The sequence below is a fragment of the Balearica regulorum genome, chromosome 3 (assembly GCF_011004875.1).
Source record: "Balearica regulorum gibbericeps isolate bBalReg1 chromosome 3, bBalReg1.pri, whole genome shotgun sequence".
NCBI classification, from domain to species: domain Eukaryota; kingdom Metazoa; phylum Chordata; class Aves; order Gruiformes; family Gruidae; genus Balearica; species Balearica regulorum.
In genome coordinates this window covers 115,209,962-115,224,992 of record NC_046186.1, presented here as the reverse complement: position 1 = coordinate 115,224,992, position 15,031 = coordinate 115,209,962, and the positions used below count along the sequence as shown (strand labels likewise).

Sequence of the window (15,031 nt, the reverse complement as noted above, 5' to 3'; positions counted from 1 at the left end):
GTTCCACATATTGTATACAAGAAAGAGCTTTTCACATCCTTGTTAACGCAGAACAGTAGGGTAGGTGGGAGATCTGAACATGACACGTGCTCTAGCTCCTTGATCAGGAGCTTGTTCTGAAAAATATATGTAATATATTTTAGAAGTTTCTGCTATCTTTGTTGTTCATGAGGAATATGTGTTCTGTTTGAAACTGCTTTGGCATGGGGAATTCTTGTAAATATTACTAATACTGTTTCTAAAAAGAAATTTTGTGTTCTAACTTTTATATATTTTCAGATTCATAATATTTTTCTTCTAATTCAGGTAGTTTCAAATGTGTGTCAGCAGGATGAATATTAAATATTCACACATTATACAGCTGAAATTCCAGAATTGTCTTTAAGAATAGCAAAATTTTTAAATACATGACATGCCAAATAGTATAGTCATTTTGTATCAGTAATAAAGATATTATTGTCTAAACCGCATTTGCCTATCAGATCTTACCACTAATAAATGTATATCATTCACTTACAGATTACATAGTATATATCTGTGAATGTTAATCTTCTAGAACTGATTTAAATATTAATTGCATGCTAATTTAGAGGACTCATTTTTGTCTCTTGTTATTGTTCTGATTAGGAAAGGAACTTGGTTAAGAAATACTGAGTCAATTAGCCATGAGTGTATTCATCTGCTTCCCAGTTTGCTGTCTCTTCATTTGCTTTCCCCATCCATTCTCCCCCTATCATTTTCCTTCCCCTCCCATCTCTCTGCATCCACCTGCATTCCTTACCAATGCATACTTTGCAACAGTGAACATCTTACAAAATTTGATCGTCCTGCCTTTATAACGTGACACCTTTGGTTGACTATCAATTCTATATAAACCACTTTTTTTTTCTTTTTTTCTTTTTTTCTTTTTTCTTTTTTTTCCTTTTTTTTCTTTTTTCTTTTTTTTCTTTTTTTCTTTTTTTTCTTTTTTTTTTTTTTTTTGACTTAGCATCCTCCAAGTAGTTTCAGGCTTAGATAAACAAAAAGACAATTGTACTAATTTCTTGTGTCAGATGGGAAAGTAGAGAGATGGATGTTTGTATCTTAGTATATTAGGTCTGGCTGTATATTGGATTGAATCATGTAAAGGGGCAGCTTGATAAATCGAGTATTTTTTTAAGGGTTTTTTAGGTGGCTTGTATAGATAGAGTATAAGTGATAGTATAGCTTATAACATAGCCAGAGTTAAAGTTATAGATAAAAATCGTAGTCATTTCACTGTCCTTAAATTCTGCTTTTAGTTTCTCAATCACAAAACAAAATGTTTTTTTAATATAATAATGACTGATAATTGAAGTCGCCAGCAGAGTTTAGAATGTTCTGCCAAAACAGTTGTGTTATTCCTCTTTCTGTCTTCCTGAAAATATGAGCTCTCCAACAAATGAAAATAAAACAGAAAAAAATGAATAATTTGAGAGAGTCTAGAAAAGAAAAGCTGTCTTCTATCAATTTTTATGTCAAATTGTTTGTTTTTCTGCTGCTCATCTGTCTTTGAGCATTTTGCAGAAATATCTAGACTTTTCCTTTTTGATACAAATGTTCTGAACCTTCTGAAAAATAGGTTGTATGTTTATTTTTTGGTTTTAAGTGAGAAATTAACCGTTTCAGCAGAAAGTGCTGAAATGCATAATGGTGTGATCTATGTCATATCGCTGCTGTATTCACATGCTACTTTGGATGGATACCAGAGTGGCTGCTACTGGAAAAAGAAAAGTCTATGTTTGCATTAACTTTCAAGTGTAATAGAAAGCAACATGTCAGACAAACAGCATGGTGGGTATGTAGCGAAATACCCTGTCGTAATTTTCAGTGATTTGGGCTAAATCTGAGTATTTGGTTTAATTATAGTATCTTTTTTTTATCTATTTGGTTTTTAGTAGCAATGCAATGTCAAATAAATTAATTTATAGAAATTAAAATATTTAATTCAACAGCCATCACATTTTTCAATAAATGTTCTGTGTATTTGAATCTGCCATATCTTTAGCTGAACCAGGAAGAATTCTCTTTCTGTTGTAATAACAATGTGCTATCCAAAAACTCAGTGGCTCTTGCACCTTTAGCAAGACAGATTAAATGGAAAAAAATCTGAAAGGTAATACAATGATAACAAGACTATCATTTAAGAGAGTAGCATGATTTCCCTCAGATTTTGTGAAAAACAAGCATAGGACTGCTTCTAGTGTGCCTTCTGGAACCTAAACATCACTATTCCTAATCCCTCACTGTGTCCTCCAGCACTTCCAGCTTCTAACTGGCCCACAGGCAAAAACTGGGGGCTTTAAATTTAAATATACATCTGCTAAAAATGACTGTGCTGTCATATTAACCATTTGTGTGCATATGACCAATAAGACTTCATACATCTACCTCAGTGAAAAATCTAGTTAGTTTGCAGGCAGATTATCTTGTCTGTTGTATGACAGTATTTCTCAAAATTGGCTCTTCTGTATGATTTTGTCTAGAACTACTATAATGCTGACCCAGCTTTCTGCATTTCTTAATGTTTCATTTTCTGCATCAAAACTTCTCCTATTACTTTTCTTTATACAAGCAGTGCATTAGAAGTTTCATATTTACTTCCTTGTTCATTGCCAAAAAAAAAAAAAAAAAATCCATTGACCTTTATTTTTGCAGTCCTAAGTATACATTCTAGTACTGCTTAGAGCTTCCGAAATAGATGATGAGCCAGTTCATGTAAATATAACATAGACTGTACAGGGATTTTTGTCAAGGAGCTTGCTCTCCTATTTAAAAGAGCTTAGTTGAGCCCTCAAGGACTGAGGTCTTTTCTTTAGCTCTGTTCCTACTTGTTCCAATACGATCTGAATGCACACCATTTCTGTATGGTACTTCTGAACCCCAGCTTTGATGACCTGTATTGAGTTGCTGAAATAATCCTGTAATCTTCATTTAGTTGATGTCAAAGGATAATAAGTAGACCATAAAAGAAGGATGACCGAAAAAAAGACAAGAAGGTTTTACAATAAGATGCCACTGTATTGTTTATAATTAAATAAACAATATACTCCTCAGCTTTCCCTGTCAAGGAGTAATAATCTAAGGAATCAATTTTATCAATATTATTGAGTTTACTCAACTCAGCTCTGGCTGCTTTCCTTCATTTTGGTTTCCTTCTCTAATTCTTTGGAATGCTTTTAAGTTTTGCCACAAAATCATGAAATCAATCCTATGAAATTCTGCCATTGATTCAGGCTTGGTTTTACAATATAAGGTAGTAAAAATTAATAAGATCTAGCCGAAACATTTTAATTCCAACTTTTTTTAGTTTTACGTTTGCATTACGATGTAGAATTAAACACATGCCAACACTGAATTTTATTGTATAAAAGCCAAGCGCTAGCTGTGAATCATGTCTGTTAGCAGCTAATTAAAAGGATGTATATAGTCTTTGCTAAATTGATTTGATTTGATTTAATTTGATTCCTGTTGCAATTTACATATGTATATGAATGTTTTTTACGTTACCATCATTGACATACTTAGAACTGGATTCTGAATTGAGATACACAGCAATATTTGCTGACGTGGCTTGTTATATCAGCTACAATGCCCATAAGCAAACTGATTTAGCAAGATATGTGGTGACATACAGTAGCACATCTGATACCAAAATCAAGACATTCTGGCTAGAATACATGAGAAGCTAGTATCCATCACCAGTTCCTAAGAGGAGCACTGCCCTCATATTAAATTCTTTTGGTTGCTTTTGATCACAGCCATTAATGTGTTGTGTGGTTTTGAGATTTGCAGCTAGGAATACAAATGCATTGATTATTGTGAAACAGTAACGTGTAACAACAATAACTTCATCTGTAATAAGGCATGCAATGGAGTAATTACAGTGGGGTGGCTAAGAAAGCAATCTGGAATGAAGAGGTGGGGAAAAACCCTGGGAACCTGCTTGAACAAGAAAGGCTTTGCAATTCTCTTCTCCTTTTGCATATTCCTTTGTCAGTTGGGCTCTGTAAGGGAAAACAGTTTGCAGCAATATTTTTTACAGGCATATTTTCCTTCTCTTCCAATTTTAATCAGATAGAAGCAAATCCTGGCTTTGCTCTGCAGGTATCTTTTTAGGTAGAAGGGCTGATAAGCAGCTAAGCTGCATGAATGAGGATTCAAGGGCTAAGGCTTCTGAGGATAAAGGAATCCACTTAAATACACGCTTAAGTTCTACTAAAGTCCGTAAGTCGTGAACCTGTACTTAAGTCCTTTGCTTAATAAAAAGTAACTCGAATACGTATTGGAGCATTTTGCTCTTGGAGATGGGAAAGTCTTCCCCTGAGTATCCTCTGCTCATGTCTTTCTTGCTCATTGGAGAACCATTTTTTGGCACACAAAGTACATAATTCCTTGTATCAAAGTCTTCACATTCAGCTCCTCAGTAACACAGAAATTAAGTGGCCCTTCCTTCCCAGCATGTAGAATGACTAGATGCCCAAACATTTTACTCAGACTGCATTCAAGTACAAAGGCTATATTTATTCTTCCAAATGATATGAAGCCATGGTTTCATATCTTGTTTAGGAACACCTTGAGACTTAAATCTGTAGAGATGACTCTTCTGATTTCTATTTTTCACATTGCAGTACATGAGTCTGAAAAATTTGTGGTACATTTCATTATTGTGATCTTCTTTCCCTAATTTGATATCTCTTAGATGGAATGACTTTGTGCATTGTGTAAATACTACCTCTTACATTTGCTTTTATTCTTTAGCAATGATGGGCAATTCCCTTGAGCAGTACTTTTTGGAGCTGAATCACTGTGTATCTGTGTTTAAGCCACGTTTGCAATCTTCCCTATTTGCTTTATGTTCATTCGTGCTTATGATTGGGCTGCTCCCATTCACCAAAATATGAGATTAACTATGCAAGCTTATGTATAACAGCACCTAAATCTTATTATCATGTAACAGCCTTTGCATAGACTACACAGTGAGTAAGGAATTGAAATAGTGAAGTTTCAATTCGAGCACATAAATGTTTTCTCTTTTACAGACTATTTTTGATGAAAGATAATATAGAATTTCAGAATCATTTAGTTTGGAAAAGACCTTTAAGATCATCAGGTCCAACCATTAACCTAGCACTGCCAAGTCCACCACTAAACCATGTCCCTAAGTAACACATATACACATCTTTTAAATACCTCCAGGGATGGTGACACAACCACTTTCCTGCTTTATTTAAATACCTGCTTGTATTTCATGGTGAACTTTAAGAACTATTTTTTTAAAAAGCCCCCCGTTCTAATCCAAAGGATTTTTAAAGGGAGGTGGAAGAAATACTCACCTTACATGGCCATAAGTACCTTGTGTAAGGTCTCTGATTTACTCTTTAGATTTAAAGACTCTAAAATTGCTAGAGGGAAAGACTTAAACCTGTGGAGCACAGGTATATTACCAACCAAGGTAAGTTATTATTGCAAAAATTTGTTAAATTAAAATTTAAGTTTTGCCCAAATATCTCAAACTTCTGTGGAGAATAATGGGAAAGAATGTTTTACTGTAAAAATAAAGAAGGAGGGAGCGCAAGGGGAGAAACAATAAAAACCTTGGAAATATTATTTTTACCTACTTTCTGTCATGCTATCATGCCATACTGATAGCAGAGAGAGAGATCTATGCACTATTATAAATACATCGCATTGGTTTAATGACTAGTTTCATAGATGTAAAGGAAAGCACACCCATTAGCACAATATTTTATATTTCTATAAATGTCTTCTCATCATACACTGGAGCAGTTTTCATAGATTTTTATTCTAGCTCTGTAACAGATGAAATGAACGTATAGGCACAAAGTGAATTTACACCCTGAAACAATTAAGAGTTAAAGAATCCTAGCCTCATTTGTTGCTCTCAAGCCAAGAGTTTGCAAGCATGTCTACATACAGCATGATGGGTTGATATATTAGATGTTGGCAGAATGACAAGCATGTGGCCTCATTTAGTGATGCAGTCATTCAAGATCACTGACCATCTACAGATAAAAACCACATTTTTTCCTGTGTTTTGCCTCTTTACTGGAGTGGATGATATATGTCCCTACTCTATCAGGTAAACCTAGAGGCTACAAATGGACTTCTGATTCACTTCGGTTAACTCCCAGATTAACTCCAGGATGCTTTTCTCACTCTCTGCAAGGAAAGGCAGCATGGGAGCAACCTACCATTACAGTAACATTTTCTGAGGGAAGAACATAGCTCCCAAGCAAAGGCGTTGTGGAAGACACAAGTTGGACAATTTATTTATATGACTGTGCCAGCCGTCTTGTTGGCACATAACACTGAAGGATTTGGGGTGTTTTACTCTTCTCTGGCAGGCTGATATTCGTTCAGTAATTTAGAACTCATCTTTCTAGAGTATTTATGTAAATTTGTGTGATCGTTGCTTGCATTGTAGTTTGTCAACTTCTGGTTTTCAACCCTCACTTTTTCAACTGGGTTCTTTGGACAACCATAGTCAAACCTTGCTGGACTTAACATTATCAAGTTGGAAATAAATTGTGATTTTATCTAATCTAACTTCAACATAAGGATAAATTGAAGTTTTGAAAGATTGCAATAAAAGCTGCATGAGTGTAACTGTGTCTAACATTTTTACTAGGACAAAACCTTAAAGGACATCTGTCATGACGGGGAATACTGAAACGTTGACTATATATATTTATCAAATGAATGTATGATTAGATGTTGGCAGGATGAGAAATCATTTTGTTTTAACAAATTCATTTCACATCAGAGGTATTTTTTGTTTCTATTTCGACATCACTAGAATTTATTTTCAAACTCTGTTAATTGACAGGAAGTTAGATTGGAAAAATGTTGGTTAAAGATATTAGTCAGTGCAAGAAAATAATTTATTTAAATACGCTTGTCCTGCTCTTTGTTACAGAGAGCACAGAACTATAGTAATATAGCAAAATAAATATAACTAAGAATTTTCATAACTAAATTATTAGGAGCGGAGCATTGCGCAAGAGGCACGCTCAATTAGATCACTACCTTCCTGTCCCCAGTACTTTTTATTTATTATACCATCCAGTAGATCTCACTGTAAAGAAGTTCGCCTGGTGTTTGTGTACCAGTGTGTTGTACTAAAAATTATATTGCAACCATGTTTGTCTTGCAGCTCTAGCATAAAACAAACAGAGATTTTTATGCCAAATTTACTACAAGAGCAAATATATCTCTAGTAGTAAGTTTTTTAAAAGCACAGAGATTTCTTTAAAAATCTACTGTTAGGTAGAAGTTAGAGTTGGAGTCCCAGATTTCTGGCCTTTGGTGAGACCCCATACGTTTCTTCAATGGTCTTTCCACTGAGGATTCCTTTGGCGGAAAAGATTATTCAGCAAGTGTAGGGCTGGTATAGCGTCTGCTGAATGAATAATTATTTTTTTTTTTTTTTTTACTGATTAGAGGGAGATGAACCTAGCTGCCAGAATGAGTCCTTCAGACCTGCTGCCATGTAGCAGGAATGAGAGCTGGCCTGAAACTTCTTTAACTTCTACGTTGAGGTCATCTAGTCTAGCAGCTTGCAGGATGATAGGTGGCGCTGAATGATGAATTAAAATATACTTGCGTTTTCAGTATTGCATATGAAGAACAAAGTCACAGTAGTGATTTTTTCCGCTGTTTTCACATCAAGATTTCTGTAGAACTCATGTTTGGCAGTGACTTAAACAATTAATATGGTCAGAATTATTTTTTTAATAAACTTTATCTTTTTCCATGTTATTAAGAAAACAATACCTCTAATAAAGCTTTTCATATACTCCTGCTACTAAAGTAACTTGGCAAAGTAAGGTCATCTCACAATGGAGCATGGAATTTTATAGGGTTTATTTTCTGAATTTCTTTGCTATAATAGTTGCATTCAGAAAATGACTAAGTTTAATGATTTAATTATGCAAAAAGAAATGGTTTTCATGACTCCTTCCACTGAGCATTCTCTCTCGTACAAGATACAGCATCAGAAGGAGTTGATAAGTACTCTGACTTAGTCTTCAAGATTATCTGTATCATTTAATTGAGATTAATTAGGCAGAAATATTCAGTTAACTCTGAAATAAGCCTCTGACTATTCTGTCCCACGGTTTAAATTCCTTCTTTCCAAGAGAGACATCAATAACCTTATGCCAAGGAGTGTTTGAATTTATGGGGAGCCTACAGCTATCACTCTGCTAGGGCACTATTATTTAAGTTAAACAGTACATGAATGATCAGAAATAACAAGGATAGCAAAAATGTGCTGGTTTTAATCTGTGATAATAATATAAAATTACATGAAGCCCAACCTTATATGTTTCTTCATGCAGGCTATGCAGTTATTTTATACAGAAAAAATCAGGTCTGTGGATGATGGATTGATCAGTGTCATCCCTTTACTCATTTAGGACAGAATTTTCATCTCCGTTTTTAACAAACTAATTCAGTACATTTTCTGCAACATTTGGGGACTTAGCACGCATCTTCTTCAGGTGTTCAGCAATTGTAATTCTTGTACCTGTATAATTCAGTGTCATATTACACCTCTCCCTTTCATTGAAAAAGCTTTCAAAGTCATTATAAGACATCTTCACATCTACAATAAGTCTTTTTTGTAATTTTGAAAATTAGATTACGACGTAATGGACAGCTGCTAATACGTACCTTGGAACGTTTCGCTTTATTAATGATTCTTGATGTCTTGTTTTCTCACTATTTGGATTTAGCTCCTCTTTCACTCAGGTATATTGGTGTCCCTGAGCCTTTCTGGGCCACAGCTGGAGAAGGTGGTGATTGACAGGACCCTGGTGGGGAAGCTCATCTCCGACACCATCAGTGATGGTAATTACACCCACGTGCAAATCAATTGCCTACATTAACAATAGAGTAGAGAAACAGTATGTCAACAGGTAGACTAATTATTGCCATTGGGGACTTGCAAACACAACAAGTAATTGCATGTAATGCCATAGTTACAACCCTCAGGACTAAGAACACTTTAAGAATAATATTTAACATCAAAGTTTTCTGGCTTGTCAAATACTGAATGGGTTTCTAAAATTCAGTTTCTTACACATTTTAATCACTGTGAACATGACATTTGAACTTGTCATTTTTATTTCATAAGTGGGAAAATGGGACAGAACCAACCATTAGCCAACTGATTGGGACAGTGATTATTAAAAAATTTACTTATTAGAAAAGGCTGGATAACATTAGTTATGTGGACGTGTTCTGATTTAGTTTCTAGATTTCCAGAATCTCACTGTTGTTATTAACAAGTGACTTTTAAAAATGAACTTTTAGTTTAATGCAGAAGAAAACTAATGTAAAAGTACCTGTTTTCAATAGCTTTATAATATGACTATAGCTTTTTCAAAGTGCTTATATGGAGTTCCACTGAGAACTCAACCAAGGATCTTGTTGTCTGCGCAATCAAGAATATGGAATTTCTGTGTGAGCCAAATTACATGTGCATTATCTTCCAAATTCTTAAAAAGTAGACCCAAATTGCAGCCTTGCAATAAGAATATATGTTAGATTTAGTTTTGATCTTTAATGATTTATTTTCTAACTCAATATTGGCCTGGTTATTTAAGAGAGCTGCAGTTCTGTGTCCCTCTGATCTTTTCTTATTAGTATATTGTAGTTTAGTCTTGAAAAATTATGTTAATATAACTATGTTAGTAGAATCTCACTATAAAACAATTTAACCTCATTTTTTATCAACTAATTGCACACAGAGTGTAAAACACATTTAATGCCTTGACTCCTTTTTTCCACTCTTCACCTAAGTTACTAGACTACTAATTCCATCTCAGATTTTTCTGCCCTCTGTTTCCAGAGGGAGGATTTCATACTTTCAGGTGACAAAAAGTAGGAAAGCATGGATGCCAAGGTTATACCCAAATTGAAGTTCTTTGTAGGACTTATTTAGACTACTCTATCTTTTAAAAAAAAAAAAAAGTAAATATATAATTGCATTATACATATCTTGCCTTATATTGTCTTAATGTCATAGAAATGCAAATATTTTTTTCAAAAAATACTGCTAAATAAAAAAGCTTACAACTAAAGCAATAATAAAGCAACAAATATCTTTTCCTACAGTTACAGCACCCAAACTGCTATACATAATGTTATACAATGGTTTATCCTTATTCTCACTTATTCAAGAACTTCTTAAACCTCCATGTTTGGTAATACCCATGTCCGAAGGTAAAACAGGACCGCCTCTGTTCAGTAAAAGCAAACCCCCCAATACTTGTCATTGCATTATGTTTTTTATTTTCATGAAGAACAAAAGAACATATTTTTGTTACCTGCACAAATACGCATATGTGTGTTCAAAATACACATTTTTATACTGAACTATCCTTATGTGACAACCACAACATAATGCTGCCCTAGAATAAATTATCTTTAATCCAACATAATTGCATGTCTTTCCAAATCTAGGTTGGAATTAGGGTTATGATTATAAAGTTGGCCAAAAGAAATTCGATATTTAATACAAGAAGTCCATCTACAAATAATAGTGGTTACTTTAATAATTGTGTATATGTAGAAATGGGTAAGATTACAATCTGCCAGAATTACTCATGACATGTTGTAGTTCTAACTCAGAGTAGCCTGCCCTCTTAACATTTGGAATAAAGGTCAGATTGTGTGCACAAAATACAGAATTAAGATTGCATTTATAATTCTCCTGCCTCTAATAAAGTCCTCCTGATTTTTATTATTTATAGGCAAAATTAAAAAAATAAATTTAATTAGAAATTATAGAAAAAATTTATTTCCTAAAAGAAAATAATATTTCTCTTTTTCTAAATTATTTCAGGTCACTGAGGTCTTGCGGTACTAGTATATATAATATTAGCTATACTGCCTGCCTTTTTTAGGGTAATCTGACTCTGTAGCAAAAGGATTCTCTCTGAATATTGGTCTAACTATGGCCATAGTTGGATTCATGTCAATCTGGTCTGTACTCCTGCCCAGGACAACCAGGGATACTGACAGGCAAGGGACTGCTAGTCTTCACACCTGCCCAGGGATCTTGGAATCCTGCTTACTTTCCTTCAACTAAAACAAACTTCAGAAGCATCTGAGGTGTGCTGTAGGTCATCTTTAATATAAACTATGTCTGTGAGGATGTCAAAATATTTAAACTGTGTACATATTGAGGATACCATACTCAGTGGCTCTGAATTTTTGTGTGTGTTTAGGATCTCGTTTAGAGCTTCTAACTCACCATGTCAGATACTTAATCACCATTTCTTTTTTTTTTTTTTCCAAAGGCTAGTGTTAATGTTACATTTCAAAGGCAATCATTTGTATTTAAACTTTAGCCTTTAGCATTTGCATTCCAGATACTTCAGAGCTGTGCCAGCACATAACTATTGGAAAATGAAACTGGTGGTAAATCAGACTAAATCAAAGCAAAGCTGGGTAGCCAGTTTTCACTGCTTATATGTAAGACTAAACTGTCAACCTACTTAAGGATATATAAAATACGTTTAAGAATGTAGGATATTAGTCACAAATGCATTTTTGTTTGTTTTTCAGGGGTTGTTCCACAGTGGTTTGTTTGTTTGTTTTTAAATCTGATTCCACTTTATTTGGCATTTTCCTTTTAGCAGAGGTTTCTGAGTTTACTTTCTGAAAACAGCTCGCTAGCTTTACTTTAAACCTGATTCGTATTAACAGTTCTTCAGTGATCTGGTACTAGTTACCCTGAGGACTCACTTCATTCTCAGACATCTCCTTAAATGTGGGCACTGCTTGAATAACTGGATAACACTTGGGAAAAATCCTGGATACTATTGTCTGAAAAATTTTCATTGCCAAATGAGTTATTCACTTTTATATCAAACCATTTTGGTCTAGCACCCCCTTATGATAACAGCAGGGATTCCACTGCACTTTTCCAGGCTCCAAGGGAGTCTGTTCCATCTTGATTACCTGTATTGTTTGGGTACCCCTATGTGAAGGTTTCGACAAATTCATAACCCCTCTAAAGCATAATCCTATATGTAACGGCATCCTTGGTGCTTGCAGCAGCACCCGAAATCTTACAACGTCAAAATACCAGGTACATCTCAAGTACTGATTTGCGTTTATCAGCCTTAACACAAGCAATGCTGTATTAGGTGCATTTCCAAAATACTGGTGGATGGTACCATAAGAAAAAAAAAAAAAAAGAAGGCTGAACCGAGATGAAAATGAATGTGGAAGGGCATAAAACATATATTTGAATGTAGTGGTAACTTGATATGAGATAATTTATTCACGTTTATGTAATCGGAGTATTCCCTAGGCTTTATTTCTCATTTCCAAGAAGGTCCTGGCAGGATGACACATTGATGGCTTTTAGGAGATTACAGAGGCTTCAGTGTAATATTTAAGACACTGTCTTGAAAAAATTGCTTTTCACAATGTCTCAGTGGAGGGTTCAGTAATTTGTTTTGTTACTAGAAACAAGTATTACAGTGGTGACAATTTTTATTTGTCTTTCAGCTGTTCTTACAGACAATTTCATCATCTTGTCATTTGAGGACCATAACCAACTCTGTTTTATTCAGTTTACAAAGAAGATGGATTCTCCTGATGTAAACAAAAGACTGGAAAAACTCTCTTGTTTGGACTTTAAGGTATAGCTGTCAATGGTGACTGTAAATACTGCAGTAACTTTGCATTAGGAATCACTGGTACTCAACTGATAATGTATAGCACTATAAATTGCAAACTTTTATATAACTGATCAGAACAGCTCAAATTCTAAAACCAGCAGTTATTGAACAGTCAAAAAAAATTACATGGCATTCTGAGCTAATGAGTTAAAATACTGTGCCAAGAGGGATCCAATTTTCTACTGTATTTAGGTTAAGGGCTCAGACACACAGTTGAGTTACCCCTGCTTAACAGATTACCTTGTGTCAGTTGAGCAGCAGTAACTGACCCTTTGCACATTCTCAGCATCTAACAAGCATGAAGCAAAATCTGTAATGGTAAACCTCAGTGTAAAAGATTTAAGCTAATGTGTTTTACCTCTTGTTTGCTATGGGCTAAAACCGCACGCATGGTCAATTACTATGGCTCAGCTGCTATACACGAACACATGAAGTTACAATAATTCAGTCATCTGTCTGAGCTCCAAGACTGTTGTAATTCTTTGCAGAAATCTTTATTTTCCCTCTAGTTACAGTAATCATATTGTTGGGAGAGTTGGTTTTACAATTAAGCCACTGAGCTAGGACTCAAGATATAGAAGCTGAGTTTCTCACCACTGCCAAACTATGTATGTGACCTGAGGCAAGTGACTTGGTGCCTGTGTATCTCAATTCACTGCTTACACAGTGAAGGTTAAAATACAACTTTTTTCCAGCCCTCTATGTATAGGTGTGTCTATACCGTGGTCACAGCAGTAGCTGATAGGTAGTCTAGAGTTAGCTGAGCTGGCTTTAAACGAGCTGGTTTGGATGTCAGTAGAAGCCAGCTCATCTCAAGCTGAATTACACTGTGTCTTGGATGGATTGGGCTGTGTAGACTTAACTTATTTCGACCATAAGCTCTTTGACATCAGGGCAGTTATACTGCTCATAACCTTAGGTGGAAGTGCTTGGCGCTACAACAGTATGAAAAAATAATCAGCCAAACGCAATTAGCTTTGAACAGGCAGAGCAGGAAAAGGGCTGCATCCAATTCACTGCAAGAATGAAGAAGAGACAGGCCTTTGCCCAAGAAAGGTAGAAAGATGTAGTAAGCAAAAGAGAGAGTTTGTTTTTATTTCAGACTGGATAAATGTTAAGGAAAACAATCTTGTGCTAGGAAATATTTTCCCCTTGACAACCCCTCAGTAATTTGCTTCCTCACATAAGGGAGTTTGCATCTGCAAGGCAAGCTTTTTAAAGATGTGTTTAATTTAAGTTTTGCCATATTACGTTTTAACTTGCTTGGTAGAAATACTTTCTGCTAGGATGAATATCTAATACATTTTCCAGGCTGTTTCAGTTCAGGGCCTCTTTTCAGCAATGACTTGTGTTTGCGAGATTGATCCAACCTCTATAACGTGGATTTGAGACAGTTCACTGTTCACCAGGAACTGAGCTGATACGTAGTTTACTTTAAAATGATCTGTGCTTGTGCCTGGCCTATGGTGTTTGTTAAGGTTGTGCTTTAGAAGCAAGGGTGCTGTGTGGTGTAGGGGTTTTTTTAATAGCTCTAAACTTTAACGAAGAAGCTGTGGTGAGCTGAAGACTGCCTTCATCATTTAATTGTAAGGGCCATAGCTCCTTCCTTAATTTATGTTTAGAAAATATATTTTCATTCTGGGTAAGGCTGGGCACATTTTTATAATGGTTACAGCATTTTTTTTCTTGGGAAAGAAGGAAAGCCTAATCCACAGAAAACTCTCTGCCCTAGGAAACCAGAAATATCTAGTGTACTCCTTAATAGGGTTGTTATGTTCAGTTCTTTGCTGACACAGCTGAGCTTCTAGAAATGCCTCCATGTTCAATGTTAACTTTGCTTTCTCTTGAAATCAGTGGGAATCACTATGGATTATTTCTTTGCCAGCCAAAAAAAGGCATTTGCATTTTTTAATTGAATGTTCTTTTGTGTGAGGCTTGCTAGTTAGGCAGCTAAATATAATTTTTATTATCTTCGAAATTGCACCAGTGTGAGCCAGCAAAAAGTATTATTCACTATTGCAATAATATTATGTCAGCTCTCTGCACTGAATTAGAGTTCTTCATGGCTGCTTTTGGTCAAACTTACAAAAGCTAGATCACAGGCACAGTCAACAGTAGTGTTGCTATCAGTAGTAACAAAAGAAACAAAAGATGGTCCTCGATTGCAAATGTATAAACTTGTAACAATACACGCTCTAGAAAAAAAAAATTCCTTAGTGTTGATTTTTTTTTATTCAAGAGAAATTGAATTAAAAGTTAGCTTGCACTCATATAAAACTGGACGGGAATAA

General features: G+C 35.0%; 1 protein-coding gene across 4 annotated transcripts in view; it reads left to right on the top strand.

The window, feature by feature from the left end:
• WDPCP (WD repeat containing planar cell polarity effector) overlaps window positions 1-15,031 on the top strand; it is a 160,307-nt gene that overhangs the window by 55,258 nt on the left and 90,018 nt on the right. For all 4 annotated transcript variants that reach the window (XM_075749668.1, XM_075749669.1, XM_075749670.1 and 1 more), the window contains exons 10-11: window positions 8,778-8,892; window positions 12,568-12,701. In XM_075749668.1, coding sequence (XP_075605783.1) covers window positions 8,778-8,892; window positions 12,568-12,701 — 249 coding nt within the window. The remainder of the gene's footprint in view (window positions 1-8,777; window positions 8,893-12,567; window positions 12,702-15,031) is intronic.